The sequence below is a fragment of the Mustela nivalis genome (genome assembly GCF_964662115.1).
Source record: "Mustela nivalis genome assembly, chromosome: 3".
Taxonomy (NCBI): Eukaryota; Metazoa; Chordata; class Mammalia; order Carnivora; family Mustelidae; genus Mustela; species Mustela nivalis.
In genome coordinates, this window is record NC_139022.1 from 32,053,670 (window position 1) to 32,068,333 (window position 14,664).

Sequence of the window (14,664 nt, forward strand, 5' to 3'; positions counted from 1 at the left end):
CTTCCAATACCTTTTCCTGTTCTACTTTTATTTTTCACAGCCTATCACTTCCTAACATATTTACTTCATTATAATGCCTACTGCTTATTGTCAGTTTCCTCCCACTGGAATTTAGACTCCCCAAAGGAAGGGTATCTTTGTCTTTGTTCATGGACAATGTGAGGCCCATAATGGGCACTCCATAAATACTTGCTGAATGAACAAATCCATGAACAACAGGGACAAAAATTTTAGAATACAATAAAATCCTTGTTCAAGAAATATTTTTTTCCCCCTCCTAACCACTAGACCACCAGGGAAGGAAATACTTTTTCAGGGCACAGAGAGGAGAGAGAAAGGAGACAGTGTTGGATAATAACCTGAATCTGAAGTTACCATCTTCGCAAACACGTTACTGGTTTTCCCCTGAAACCTTCTGCTTACTCCAGAAAATCCATTACAGCAGAGAAAAATACTTCTGAGATTCAGATGTAGTTTAAAATGATCCAAGGAGGGGCGCCTGGGTGGCTCAGTGGGTTAGAGCCTCTGCCTACAGCTCAGGTCGTGATCCCAGGGTCCTGGGATCGAGCCCCATGTCGGGCTCTCTGCTCAGTGGGGAGCCTGCTTCCTCCTCTCTCTCTCTGCCTGCCTCTCTGCCTACTTGTAATCTCTGCCTGTCAAATAAATAAAATCTTAAAAAATAAAATAAAATAAAATGATCCAAGGAAATGCTTCCCTATGTTGCTAAGAATTCTACTTTAAAAAAATTAATCCTCATGAATTTTTTTCTTACTGCCACAGCCCATGAAAATTATCCTCTGAAAATAAGCTCCTACTTAAATGCACCTTCCCTGAGCTGCTTGGGCTAGAAAACATACTCCCCCCTGCTGTTACCTCTACTTTAGGTTTCCTGTCATCCTCCTCCTGACTGGCAGTGCCTCCGTCTTCTTCAGCATCACTTTTCTGCTTCTCTTCTGAGACAGAGACCAAAAAACAACAAAATGAGCAAAACCTTGTACTTGTTTTTGACTAGACTAGCAGCCTTAGAACACATTTCTGGAGTCTAGGGCAATCTTTTTCGTCACTCGTTTCTGAGTTTGAAACACCTTAGGGTCTTGCTTAAAGCAGATATTCTGGGGTCTACTTACCAAGCTTTTCTTCGCCCTCCTCCTCCTCATCTCCCTTGTCCTTTTCCTCTTCCTTTTCTTCTTCTTCCTCCTTCACATCTGGTTGAGGAGCATCGGTCTTCTTATACTCCACAGGACTGGACTGTTTCTGAAATAGTCCCCAAAGTGCAACAGTTTTGTTCAGGTTTTTATGTACTACATTATCATGTAATTATTGAATGCCTAAGAGCAAAGTTCTGCATGAGGCCCTATACTGGCATAGATACATAGATAAATAAAAGTACTAAGATAAATAAAAGTATAAAGTATTCCCACCCTGTGAGCTTTCTCTTCAGTGAGTGTGTGTGTGGGTCAAAGGCAGAAGGAAGAGTAAGAATAAAGGGATGAGGCAGGATCATGCAGATCTAAACACTCAAGATGACTGAGGCACAGACACACAGACAGAAGCGTGGTGGGGGAGAAGGCTGAAAAAGGAACTTTGGGGATCAGGTTACAGAACATATCAAATGCAAGGTGAAACACAATCCTCATTTAATAGAAGTAGAGTGCCTAAACAGAATATTCTCTCCTGGTTTCTGGATTGCATATAACAAAGACTAAACAAGAAAAACTTTAAAATAAGGCTGGATTATCCCCACGTGTTTTTTGGGGGGAAGGGTAGGGATAATGAGGGAAGAATGGATAATGAAAAAAAATCAAAGACTGAATTATGAAGCATATGGATACAAACAACTACACCAAGGAGGAAAAGCAGGTTTGGGCCCAGATGGCTGGTTTTATATCTAAGTTGTTGGGTTTTTTATTTTTGTTTTCTAGAAAACTTCTGCCAAATAGTAGGGAAGAGTAATACACCAGGCTAAAACACCAGTAGAAACTGAAGGCCTGGAAAGCCTGCTCCCATCTGGGCACCATAAATGCCCAGTGAGAGCAGTGAATAAGGTTTCAGATGTGGCCCAGTCATTACTGAGAAAACCTCAGGCAATAGATCTTATACTAATATAAAAAGAGTTCTTTTTTAAAAGTGACTAACAGAAAAGCTCATACCTTTCCAGAGCAGCAGAAGAGGATAACAAGAAACACGGGGAGAGCTACAGTCAAAATGTAGACCACCCAGAGCCATGGGCGTTCCTCTGCGGCCTCAATCATCTGCCCCACTACACCTGGCTGAAAAACAGGACAGAACAGATTTCAGGTCCTTGGTTTTGACACCAAATATAGGCTGCACTGTTTCACTTTTAATTTCTGCACATCACTACTCAGGCTCCTCCTCTGTCAAAGAGTTCAAGCCAAGATAATCATACAACCTGAAAAGGAAGTAAGAGAAAAGCCTCCATTTCCTCCCCTACTCTTATCATCAAGGTGATTTCCCTTTCAGAGATGTGAATGCAGGTTTCTTAATCACCTGCTAGGGGCCCCCTTAACCTCAGGGCCAGTGAATGAAGAATTTCTTGATCTCAGTAATCTCTGGCTCTCCCACTCACAGTTTGGTCATGTGGCCAAACTGGGGGAACATTATGTGTACTGGTAAATCAAGATTCAACATTTAAGGGGCGCCTGGGTGGCTCAGTGGGTTAAGCCGCTGCCTTCGGCTCAGGTCATGATCTCGGGGTCCTGGGATCCAGTCCCGCATCAGGCTCTCTGCTCTGCAGGGAGCGTGCTTCCTCCTCTCTCTCTGTCTGCCTCTCTGCCTACTTGTGATCTCTCTCTGTCAAAATAAATAAATAAATAAATCTTTAAAAAAAAAAAAAAAAGATTCAACATTTAAGAATGCATTAAAATACCCTAAATGGCTAATTTCTTAAATCATGTTTTATCACATTAATTAAAAACAAAACAAAACACACCCTACCCATAACACAAATAGGGAATCTAAAAAGCCATTACATTAGACTAATGAAATCATGTCCAAACACCCAGTATTTTGTATTTAGCAAGCATCTGGTCACATATTTTATGCCAATATTCTCAAATAGGGGAAAAGACAAATCTTATAAGATAGGCTGCCATAAAAGAAAAGATTTGTCACCAGCAATAACAGATATAAATGCATGAGAAGCAAGTGAGAACAAACCTCGGCAGCACCGTCAGCAGCTTTCTTCAGACCCCATCCATCGTTGGCCCAATCATCAACTACTCTTCGATCCCCACAAACAATGAAGTTGTCAAAAAAAATGTCTGAGGTCATGGACCACAGTTCCAAACCAATAGCACTAAAAGGAGTCATTTTGAAAGGTTCCAGATCTTCAAAGAAATCCGGATTTGGAATTTTCCGGGGCTTCCAGATTCCCTAGAGAAAAAAGTAGTTTTTAAAACATTTCAGATAATGAACAACACAAATGTGTGGTGAACCTAAATAAGAATTAAGATGAATTCTGCATGATCAACGAAGGTAAGTGCTGACTTTGCAAAATGTAACTGAGTACCAGGGAATAAACGATGAAGATGTCTGGACTCCCAACTACTTTCAATTTCTAACCTCAGCCCTGACCTTGACCCAAACCAACACCTGCTCTGCCTGGCATATTCCAACAAACTCTTATCAACAAACAGCCTTGAACAAGCACAGGCTTGCTCAGTGGTGATCTGCAATGTATGTGACCTTCAACCAGCAAGTGTACTACTTGATAACTAGCTAGAAGAATAGTTACCACACATACCCAGACATGTGCAGGGTTGAACACTGCAGCAAAGACTCTGAGAGCAAACATGGGTGGAAAGCAATCCACCCAAATGACCATCCACAGAAGAGCTAAAGGGCTGGATTCCCCCCCCCACTTTTTAAAAAATTAACATATTATGTATTATTTGCCCCAGAGGTACAGGTCTGTGAATCATCAGGCACACATATTTCACATCACTCACCATAGAGCACATACCCTCCCCAATGTCTATCCCTACCACCCCTTTCCCCCTCCAGCAACCCTCAGTCTGTTTCCTGAGATTAAGAGTCTCTTATGGTTAGTCTCTCTCCTGACCCCATCTTGTTTCATTTTTTCCCTCCCTACCCCCCACAACCCCGTGCCCTGCCTCTCAAATTCTTCGTATCAGAGATCATATAATTGTCTTTCTCTGATTGACCTATTTCACCTTAGCATAATACCCTCTAGTTCCATCTACACCATTGCAAATGGCAAGATTTCATTTCTTTTAATGGCTTTATAGTGTGTGTGTGCCACATCTTTATCCATTCATCTGTTGATGGACATCTAGGTTCTTTCCATAGTTTGGCTATTGTGGGCATTGCTGCTATAAACGTTCGGGTGCACGTGCCCCTTTGGATCCCCACATTTGTATCTTTAGGGTAAATACCCAGTAGTGCGATTGCTAGGTCATAGGGTAGCTCTATTTTCAACTTTTTGAGGAACCTCCATACTGTTTTAGAGAGTGGCTGTACCAGCCTACATTCCCACCAACAGTATAGGAGGGTTCCCCTTTCTTCACATCCTCACCAGCATCTGTTTTGATTTGTATTTCTAAAGGGACATTTTACTTAAAGGGCTATTTTAATTTATTTTATTGCTTGACTGCACAACTAAAAATACACTTACAAACAGAAATGTATACACACAGTATAGGCACAGAGACATACACTCATACCTTACATTATAATGGAGGACAGGGATGCCTGGGTGGTTCAGTCGGCTGAACACCTGACTCTTGATTTGGGCTCAGGTTGTGATCTCGGGGTCTTGAGATTGAGCCTGATGTCAGGCTTCATGCTCAGAGTACAGTTGGCTTAACATCTCTCTCCCTCTCCTACCCCTCCCACTGCATGCTTGCTCGCCTGCTCCTCCCTCTCCAAAATAAATAAATATTTTGTGAAAAATAAGATATAATAAAGGGGGAAAAAGTCAAAATTAACGATGACAAGTCATCTAAGACAGAAACTGAGGAGACCAGGGTCTCAGTGGTCACCATCTGTATGCCTAGCATTTTGTTTGCACCTCTCAGCCTTTTCACAGCTGAGATACCTAAGCGAAGCACTGAGCGGAATCGCAGTCAGGGAGCCCCCTCCCGTCTCCACGGTCTATGTCACTGATCGCCATCCCACCAATCGCCAGTTTGGATCCAGTGGCTGCGACGCCCCTACCACACGACAGCAGGCTGCCTAAATCACAAGTTTCTGGTTTTCTTTTCTGATTTTAAACACAAGCTACAAAGCAATCATGAAACCTCTTTCCAGTCCCTAGGTTTATTTTTTCCAACGCTTAACATTTAAGCTCTCCCTCAATTCCGAAGTTTGGGGTTTTTTGCCTTTTTTTTTTTTAAGCTGGGCGGGGAGCCTCATGCACCACCCTGACTCTTGAGACCTAAGCCCAAATCAAGAGTCGGACTCTCAACTGACTGAGCCACCCAGGCACCCCTGAAGTTTGTCTTTAATTCAATTGTTTGAATACAGTGATCAACCACGCCGCCTCCCTATAGACAAAACTTCTCTCCAAACAAACAGATTAATGAGGCAACTCAACCATGAGGAGGCACACACCTGGTAGTTAGGATTGTCAATCATGGGAGGCTTCCATTTGCCCTTATAATTAGGGTTGTCAATCATAGGTCGCTGCCAGACACCACACCCAGGGGCCGACTCACACTTGGGGTTGGCAATCTGAGGAGCCTCCCATTCTCCATCCATGTCTTCATCCCTGTGGAGGTAGAAACCAATTACAAACAGATTCTGTGATGCAGGACTAGGACGGCTGCGCCAAGACTCCCCTGAAGTCCTGCAGTAATGCTTCTAGGGTCACACTGTGTCACCAGAGTATCATTTTGTACCTGCATTTCCAGTAACAAGGGTTTTTCGGGATAGATGCCTTCAAAACCACCACATAATTAAAATCTGTTGAGCCCTACACTTAAATTGGACACCTGGCTATCTTTAATCAGTAACTTTTATGTCAATAAAAGAGCAGGCAATTTAAGAAGTTCACCGAAGGTCTTACCAGTCCTCTGGCTTCTCTGCGTCTGGATCAGGTACATATTCGGGCTCATCGTCTAACCAGCCTTCAGGCTTTGAAGCGTCCTCATCTGGAATTTTAGCAGGTGCATCTTCATCCCTTACACACAACAGAAAAAGCCAGTCAGGACACAACACTGGCCAAAGAGTCACAGTGTGATCCCACATTATAACTCTGAAACAGGGGCAATCTGGAAATATTTTGGTCGTGCTTACTCTCAAGATTTAAAATAACTCCTTCTGGAAAACAGAAGGGAGTAATTCATTCATCTGACAGTGGTCTAGTATTCAGAATAGATAGAGAGCTCTTACAATTCCATAAAAAAGACAACCCAACTTAAACACTGGCAAAGGATGTGAAAAGACATTTCTCCAAAGATACACAAAGGGCCAATAAGCACATGAAACGACGTTTAACATCGTTAGCCATTGGGAAAATGCAAATCAAAGCCACAATAAAGGGGCGCCTGGGTGGCTCAGTGGGTTAAAGCCTCTGCTTTCAGCTCAGGTCATGATCCCAAGGTCCTGGGATCGAGCCCCACATCCGGCTCTCTGCTCGGCAGGGAGCCTGCTTCCTCCTCTCTCTGACTGCCTCTCTGCCTACTTGTAATCTCTGTCTGTCAAATAAATAAATAAAATCTTAAAAAAAAAAAAAACCCCACAATAAAATATCACTTCACACCCACTAGGATGGCTATAAGAATGACTATAAGATGGCTATAAGAATGACTGCTAAGGGCGCCTGGGTGGCTCAGTGGTTAAGCCGCTGCCTTCAGCTCAGGTCATGATCTCAGGGTCCTGGGATCGAGTCCCGCATCGGGCTCTCTGCTCGGCAGGGAGCCTGCTTCCTCCTCTCTCTCCCTGCCTGCCTCTCTACCTACTTGTGATTTCTCTCTGTCAAATAAATAAATAAAATCTTTAAAAAAAAAAAAAAAAAAAGAATGACTGCTAAAAACAAGTGCTGGTGAGGATGTGGAGATCTTGTAATGTCACTGGCGGGAAAGGAAAACGGCAGCAATTCCACTCTAAGACAATGAAAACGTGGAACCACCCAAACACCTGTAATGACTGTTCATAGCAGCATGATTCATAACCATTGCTAAAAAAACCACCTAAACGTCAGTCAACTGGGGCCTGGATAAAGTGTGGTGGTATCTACATGACAGAGTGTTACGAGCTCAGAAAAAGGAATGAAGTATCGACACACACTTCAACATGGATGAACCCTGAAGTCATTATGCCAAGCACAGAAGCTAGATACAAAAGGTCATATATTACAGTACATGGATGTCCAGAATAGGTTAATCTAATAGGTTAGTAGCTATGTCCAGAACAGGTTAATCCAGGGAGACAGAAACAGGGTGGATTTTAGTATGTGAACAATAACTCATTTACTTTTTTTTTTTTAAAGATTTTATTTATTTATTTGACAGACAGAGATCACAAGTAGGCAGAGAGACAGGCAGAGAGAGAGAGAGGGAAGCAGGCTCCCTGCCGAGTAAAGAGCCTGATGTGGGGCTCCATCCCAGGACCCTGGGATCATGACCTGAACCGAAGGCAGAGGCTTTATTTAACCCACTGAGCCACCCAGGCGCCCCTCAAACATTTACTCTTAAAAGAAAAGTTCATCAAGATGTAGCTAATTTCAAAGTTTTATGCAAGCATTATGAAACAGAGCCCATATTAACTGGTAAGCAAAGACATCTTCTATCCTCTGCCAAGATTATGCTTTTTGACCCATGCTTGTTTTAAATTAATTGCATGAGAACACTGCAGAACACTGTACAACATTCAGCTGGCCCTTTTAATGAAGCTGAACATTCACACTCCCACCCCCAAAATAAAACAGCTAGTTAAGGAGTACGATACTGAAATAGGCAGAGTCCAGGTCTACGCGTTTATTCAGTATTTATTGTAGTGTAGCATAAAAATTCAGGTACACATACTTTAAGGAAGGAAAAACATCAGCTAAAATTTAACTGCTCTTTGTCACTTTCTGACATTTCTAAAAGTCACTGGATCATAGTCCCAACATGGCCACACATAAGAGTATAACCTTGCTTGTTTTCACTTCTCATCACTCTCCAATTCGTACCCAACAAGAAAGGCTATACAGCATATACTCAAGTTCACTCACACATGCCAAGCTCACTCCTACCCCTCTACTTACTGCACATGTTGTTTTTCCTCAGCTGGGAGTACCATTCCCCATCTTCACCATTTGCCTGACTCCTTACCCCACCTTCCAAGTCTCAGTCTGACCTCCTTGCTCAAGAAACTGGCCCTGGACTAGGCATAGCTGGTGCTCTCATCACTCACTAATACCTACTACCAGATCACTCACCACACGCACACCGACCTTATCTGCCTGCCTCACAACTCTACTGGGAGCTGTGTGGGCAGCTGGTATCCCTGTGGCTTTGTCTTCCACTGCCCAATACAGAGCAGAGGAGCCTTGAGTGTTGTTTAAATGGGAAAAAGGTTATTATACAAATTAAAGTTTAAAATTTAGGGCACCAGCATGGCTCAGTTGGTTAAGCTTCTGCCTTTGGCTCAGGTCATGACCTCAGGATCCTGGGATGGAGTCCCACTTCACACTCCCTGCTCAGCAGAATCTGCCTCTCCCTCTCCCCCGACCCCTCCTCCCCACTTGTGCATGTGCACACATGCGTTCTCTCTCTCTCTCTCTCTCAAATAAATTAAATAAATTAAATAAAAGAAATAAAATCAAGCAGAGCCCGATGCAGGGTTTGATCCTGGGACCCTCAGATCATGACCTGAGCCAAAGGCAGATGTTTAATTAACTAAGCCACCCAGGTGCCCCCAAAATCTTTTAAAAAATAAATTAAATAAAATTTCAAGATTTTTAAAGGTTGTTTTTTTTTTAATTTATTTATTCATTTGGCAGAGAGAGAAAGAAGGGGAAAGCAGGCTCCCTGCTGAGCCGAGAGCCCAATGTGGGGCTCGATCCCAAGACCCTGAGATCATGACCTGAGCTGAGGCAAAGGCTTAACCCACTAAGCCACCCAGGCGCCCCATAAAATTTCAAGACTTTTAAATATGAATTCATAAAAGCCCTGGAAAGGCCAAGTGAAAAAAGGTTCTGCTACAAACCCACCATGTTCCCACAGGCAAACTCAATCATCAATTTCAGCATTTTGTGGCTTGTAAAATGGTATTAGGCAATCGAGATGATCACTATGGCCCCTTTTCAGCTATAGTGGTCTCCATTTTTCCTACCATTTAGAGAGCACCAAAGATTATTGAAATTATGAGATCTTAGCCAACATCAGTTGCTTAAGCCACGTGGAACATATGAAATGCTGCACTGTGAAGACTCACCAGTCATCCGGTTTGACAGCATCAGGATCTGGTATTTTTGGTCTTTCATCCCAATCCTCAGGCTTCTGGTCTTCTGGGTCCTCAATCTCACGTGAAGGATTTACAGGAGGAGTCATGTCATTTAGCAAATTTCCACTATTCACAACAGACTGGTCCACTAATATTTCAAAACTATTATCTGGATTCAAGACTGAAAAAAATTAAATGTAATAAAAAAAAATAAATCAACCACTCATTTCCCAAGTTCTCTTTTCCACAGCAGAAGATCCCATTTCTTTCTTTCTTTTTTTTTTTTTTTAAGATTTTATTCATTTATTTGACAGAGAGAGATCACAAGCAGGCAGAGAGGCAGGCAGAGAGAGGAGGAAGCAGGCTCCCTGCTGAGCAGAGAGCCTGATGTGGGACTCGATCCCAGGACCCCGAGATCATGACCTGAGCCAAAGGCAGCGGCTTAACCCACTGAGCCACCCAGGCGCCCGAAGATCCTATTTCTTTTTTCTTTTTTCTTTTTTTTTAACATTTTTTCTTTTTTTGACAGAGAGAAATCACAAGTAGATGGAGAAGCAGGCAGAGAGAGAGAGAGAGGGAAGCAGGTTCCCTGCTGAGCAGAGAGCCTGATGCGGGACTCGATCCCAGGACCCCGAGATCATGACCTGAGCCGAAGGCAGCGGCTTAACCCACTGAGCCACCCAGGCGCCCCCGAAGATCCTATTTCTAATAGGAAATGGAAGCACAGAGTAATGACCTCAAGGTGTCAGAGTCAGAAGACGGTCTTGGAGCCTTATCTGTAAATCATAAATGCTAGTTCCTCGAGATTTTAAAACTAAAGCAAATGACACATAAAATTTAAAGTTGCAGAAGACTTCACTTATGGACATTAAAAACATCAAAACTCATGCAATAATGGTCTGACACAAATGGTTACACACCAATCAACAGGCAAATAAGTTTATTTATTATAACTACCACCCCCCAGCAAGAAAAGCCCATTTCCTCATTTTTTGAACTGGTACTACTACCATCTATGTTACCAAAATTTCCAATCAAACAAGCGTTTGATTGTATATATTAAACCACATGTCTACTTATGGTTGTACTTTTGAGTCCAGTGGAACTTTAAATCCATAAACATATCTGAAGTGAGACTTCCTCTAAAGCCTGGATCCCATACCTAAATGTCTCATTGGCAACTGACTAGGTCCCAGCACATCCAGAATACTATGGAAAGCAGGGAGCACCTATGCCACTGGCCTCAGTGATAATGAAGGCCAGCAACATTGTCAGTCATATGTGCTCTCATAGAGATATTCTTACACCTTTGAGAAGAGAGTGTGGAATACAGCACGTTCAACTTTTTTTTTTTTTTTTAAAGATTTTATTTATTTATTTGACAGAGAGAGATCACAAACAGGCAGAGAGGCAGGCAGAGAGAGAGGAGGAAGCAGGCTCCCTGCTGAGCAGAGAGCCCGATGCGGGGCTCGATCCCAGGACCCTGGGATCATGACCTGAGCCGAAGGCAGCTGCTTAACGCACTGAGCCACCCAGGCACCCCTAGCATTCAACTTTTTTTTTTTTTTTAAGATTTTATTTATTTATTTGAGAGAGAGAGAGAGACAGTGAGAGAGAGCATGAGCGAGGAGAAGGTCAGAGGGAGAAGCAGACTCCCCATGGAGCTGGGAGCCCGATGCGGGACTCGATCCTGGGACTCCGGGATCATGACCTGAGCCGAAGGCAGTCGTCCAACCAACTGAGCCACTCAGGCGTCCCAACAACTTTTAATAAAACACTACAAGTGTTTATACAGACACGGTCAAATACATATTACAATATTGATATTTCAAATAATTTTAAATGTAATTTTATTTTGCTTATTTCTAGCTTTTGAATTTTTATGGAGTATGTATTACTTCTGTTATAAAGAAAAAAAAAAAAAAAAAGCCCTGAATGGCTCAGTTGTTAAGCATCTGTTTTTGGCTCAGGTCATGATCCCAGGGTCTTGGGATCGAGCCACGCATTGGGCTCCCTCCTCAGTGGGAAGCCTGCTTCTCCCTCTCTCACTGTGTCTCTCTCTGTCAAATAAATAAAAATCTTAAAAAAAAAAAAAAAAGAAAAGAAAAGAAAAGAAAAAAGGTGACTATACTCTTTAGGAAAAGAGGCCTGTGTATATATTCTTAAACCAGCAGGAAAAGCTTCATTAAAATAAGAAACGCATTCCAGGGGCCCCTGGGTGGCTCAGGTTAAGCAGCTGGCTCTTGGTTTCAGCTCTGGACCTGGTCTCGAGTCCATTCCAGGCTCTGAGCTCAGTGCAGAGAATTTCTCTCTCTCTCTCTCCCCCTCTGCCCTTCCCCTCCCTTGCATGGTCTCTCAAAAGTAAACAAATACATCTTTAATAATAAAATAAAAAATGCATTCCAATGTCCAACTGTCTAGGGATGTCCGGGTGGCTCAGTTGGTTAAGCATCTTGATCCCAGGATCCTGGGATTGAGCCCGTACTGAGCTTTTTGCTCAGCAGGGAGTCTGCTTCTCGTTCTGCCCTACCATTCCCCTGCCTGTGCTCTCTCTCTGACAAATAAAATCTTAAAAACACACATACACAGGGCGCCTGGGTGGCTCAGTGGGTTAAGCCACTGCCTTCGGCTCAGGTCATGATCTCAGGGTCCTGGGATCGAGTCCCGCATCGGGCTCTCTACTCAGCAGGGAGCCTGCTTCCTCCTCTCTCTCTCTCTGCCTGCCTCTCTGCCTACTTGTGATGTCTCTCTGTCAAATAAATAAATAAAACCCTTAAAAAAAAAAAAAAAAAAAAAACACATACACAAAAACCTCAACCATCCAGGTATTGAAGCATCCAAACTTTAACTGAAAGATAATTTGAAAACAACAACAACATGTATTTCTATTGTAACCCATTATTCAACATGTTCTCAACAAGAAAATACACAATGGGAGAACATGAGGGGAATCAGCAAAGCTCTTTATGGAACATACAAGCTTACTTTAAGATGGTCTCAAACCCCACTTTTCAATTCAACCTATGGGAAAAGCAGCGTTTTTTTTGCTGCTGAAAAATTATTTTCACCACTATGATATTAAGTCAACAGAGACTCTTACTTGCAGACTACCATCTTCTCCAGATATGTAATCTTTAAACAGATGATAAGTGTACGGTGCCATAATACCCCCAAATTAATATGTTTTCTTACTTAATGTATAAAGATGTGTCTTCTTATCAGTAAAATAGGTCTTCAGATCTGCATCTGGCCTCTTAGCATGCTTTTCTTCATATATACCCGTTTTGGGGTTTTTGTGGCGGAAGATGAAATGCAATTTATAGTCTTCTCCACATTTATCTGGACCAAACATAATCGTATAAGGGGTCTTGTCGTGGAACTGATCCTACAGAAACAAAAATGAATTATTTTTAAGTGACTCAATCAAAGTATTCAAAAGCAAACTTTCAAAATGTGCTATTTCCTCTAATAAAATCCCAGATAAATTTCTGGCACCTTAAAGAAAAAGCTGATTCATTTGTGAGGCTTATATAGATACCACTGAAAAGGAATAACCAGAAATTACCTGGGGAAACTTACATGAGGATATATGAAAGTACTTAAAAACAAAAACAAAACAGAGTAATGCATGTATCTAGATAGTTACTGCTTCTTACACAAAACAAAGTTTGCCAAAACTAAAAATTACACAGAGCAGAAGTCAGGGATAAGGCACAATGGCTTTGAAATTCACATCTCAAATAAAAAAGAAGCATCGAAGTCAGTATTCCCAATCCTCTAAATATTTCAACAGTAGGAGAGGAGGCCTTCATTTTCCCAGGTCTTCCAAGATTCTCTTTCCTTTTCTCTAAGATTCTTAAAAGACAACTGTGGGTGGCCATATAAGGAAACAGGAAGGACGTACCAGGTTGAGTTCTGGGGTTTTGGAAAGCAGTTTCACGTAGGCACCACCACATTCTATTCCATTTTGGAAATTAACCTCATACCTGATTTCAAAGAGAAAACCATAAGGCATTTTGAAAGATCAAATTTCTTTGACTAGTCTTGGTCACATGTTTCATCACAGGTCATATGTTTATGCTTAAGAAAAATTTCATCCTATTGAAGAACTTTTTTTAAAGTAATTTTTATACCCCATAGGGGCACCAATTCACACCCCAAGATCAACAGTCTCATGCTCTACTGAGTGCTCCTCATTTTCTTTTGCTTTTGAATGGCTGTTTAATCACCCCCAAAACATTAGCAAAATAAAATAAAACCTTAATGCAGATTCCCAGTATACACTTTTGACAAAATCCTGATCATTGGTCATCAGGAGAAAAGTAAGTCAATCTGTTTCAAACGAATTTACTGGGCAGGAAAAAAGTACTGGATTACAGGATGCTTAAATATACTGCAAACCTGCCACTGTGATATGTAATTATTCTTATAATTTCCTAAGATCTGGGAAGTTTCTATCAAGCAAACGTTTGACTCACTGAACAATGAGAGGCTTGGTATCAAACAAAAAGGGCTTGTTCAGTTTCGCAGAGATGGCATGATGCTTGGCCCGAGACATCAACACAAGCCCTTTATCACCTGGGAGCTTCGTTTCCTTCATTTCATCTACCTCCCACTTTCCTGCAAGACATCAGGAAAAAAAAAAAATCCACTCACTAATCATGCCTTTGAAGATCTCTTAAATGGTAACAAGCAAAACTCCAAGTCATGCACATCTATCATACTGGCAAATTTTTAACCTACTCCATTTACCTATGAGAGCTAGCCCATTAACCACACACATGTGATAAGTATTAGGATATGGTTTTCAAACCTGTAGCTTATTCACTTCATCTACACCTAGAAAGACCTTCCATTTAACACAGACAGCAGCACAGGTGACACATTACTTCACAGACAGCAAAGCTTCTAAGAGAAAAATCTTAAAATGTATACATACTATTTTCAAACCTGCCTTAAGATACACTATAGAAACCACTCGTGAAGCCTCAGTCTGCTACTCTATGTAAATCAAATGGAACTCTCACCATCGTATTTGGCAATTTCATCATCAGTGTCATCCTTCTTGGCTTTGGATAAAATCCACCTGTAATTAGGACAAACCCCCAAATTAAGATTTAAATGCCAGCTGGCCTATGAAAAGAAACAATGTAAATACTAACACAAGCAGCATCTACCAAGTCTTCCTAGTCTACTTAATCACTCTAGTATTTTCCGTTTTTTTTTTTAAGATTTTATTTATTTATTTGACAG

General features: G+C 41.8%; 1 protein-coding gene across 7 annotated transcripts in view; it reads right to left on the reverse strand.

The window, feature by feature from the left end:
* The window catches only part of CANX (calnexin), a 36,869-nt gene that overhangs the window by 3,096 nt on the left and 19,109 nt on the right, over positions 1 to 14,664 (reverse strand). For all 7 annotated transcript variants that reach the window (XM_082723579.1, XM_082723580.1, XM_082723581.1 and 4 more), the window contains 11 exons: positions 14,439 to 14,497; positions 13,890 to 14,031; positions 13,316 to 13,397; positions 12,604 to 12,796; positions 9,403 to 9,592; positions 6,047 to 6,160; positions 5,593 to 5,749; positions 3,178 to 3,393; positions 2,151 to 2,270; positions 1,128 to 1,254; positions 874 to 953 (listed from right to left, as the gene is read on the reverse strand). In XM_082723579.1, coding sequence (XP_082579705.1) covers positions 874 to 953; positions 1,128 to 1,254; positions 2,151 to 2,270; positions 3,178 to 3,393; positions 5,593 to 5,749; positions 6,047 to 6,160; positions 9,403 to 9,592; positions 12,604 to 12,796; positions 13,316 to 13,397; positions 13,890 to 14,031; positions 14,439 to 14,497 — 1,480 coding nt within the window. The remainder of the gene's footprint in view (positions 1 to 873; positions 954 to 1,127; positions 1,255 to 2,150; positions 2,271 to 3,177; positions 3,394 to 5,592; positions 5,750 to 6,046; positions 6,161 to 9,402; positions 9,593 to 12,603; positions 12,797 to 13,315; positions 13,398 to 13,889; positions 14,032 to 14,438; positions 14,498 to 14,664) is intronic.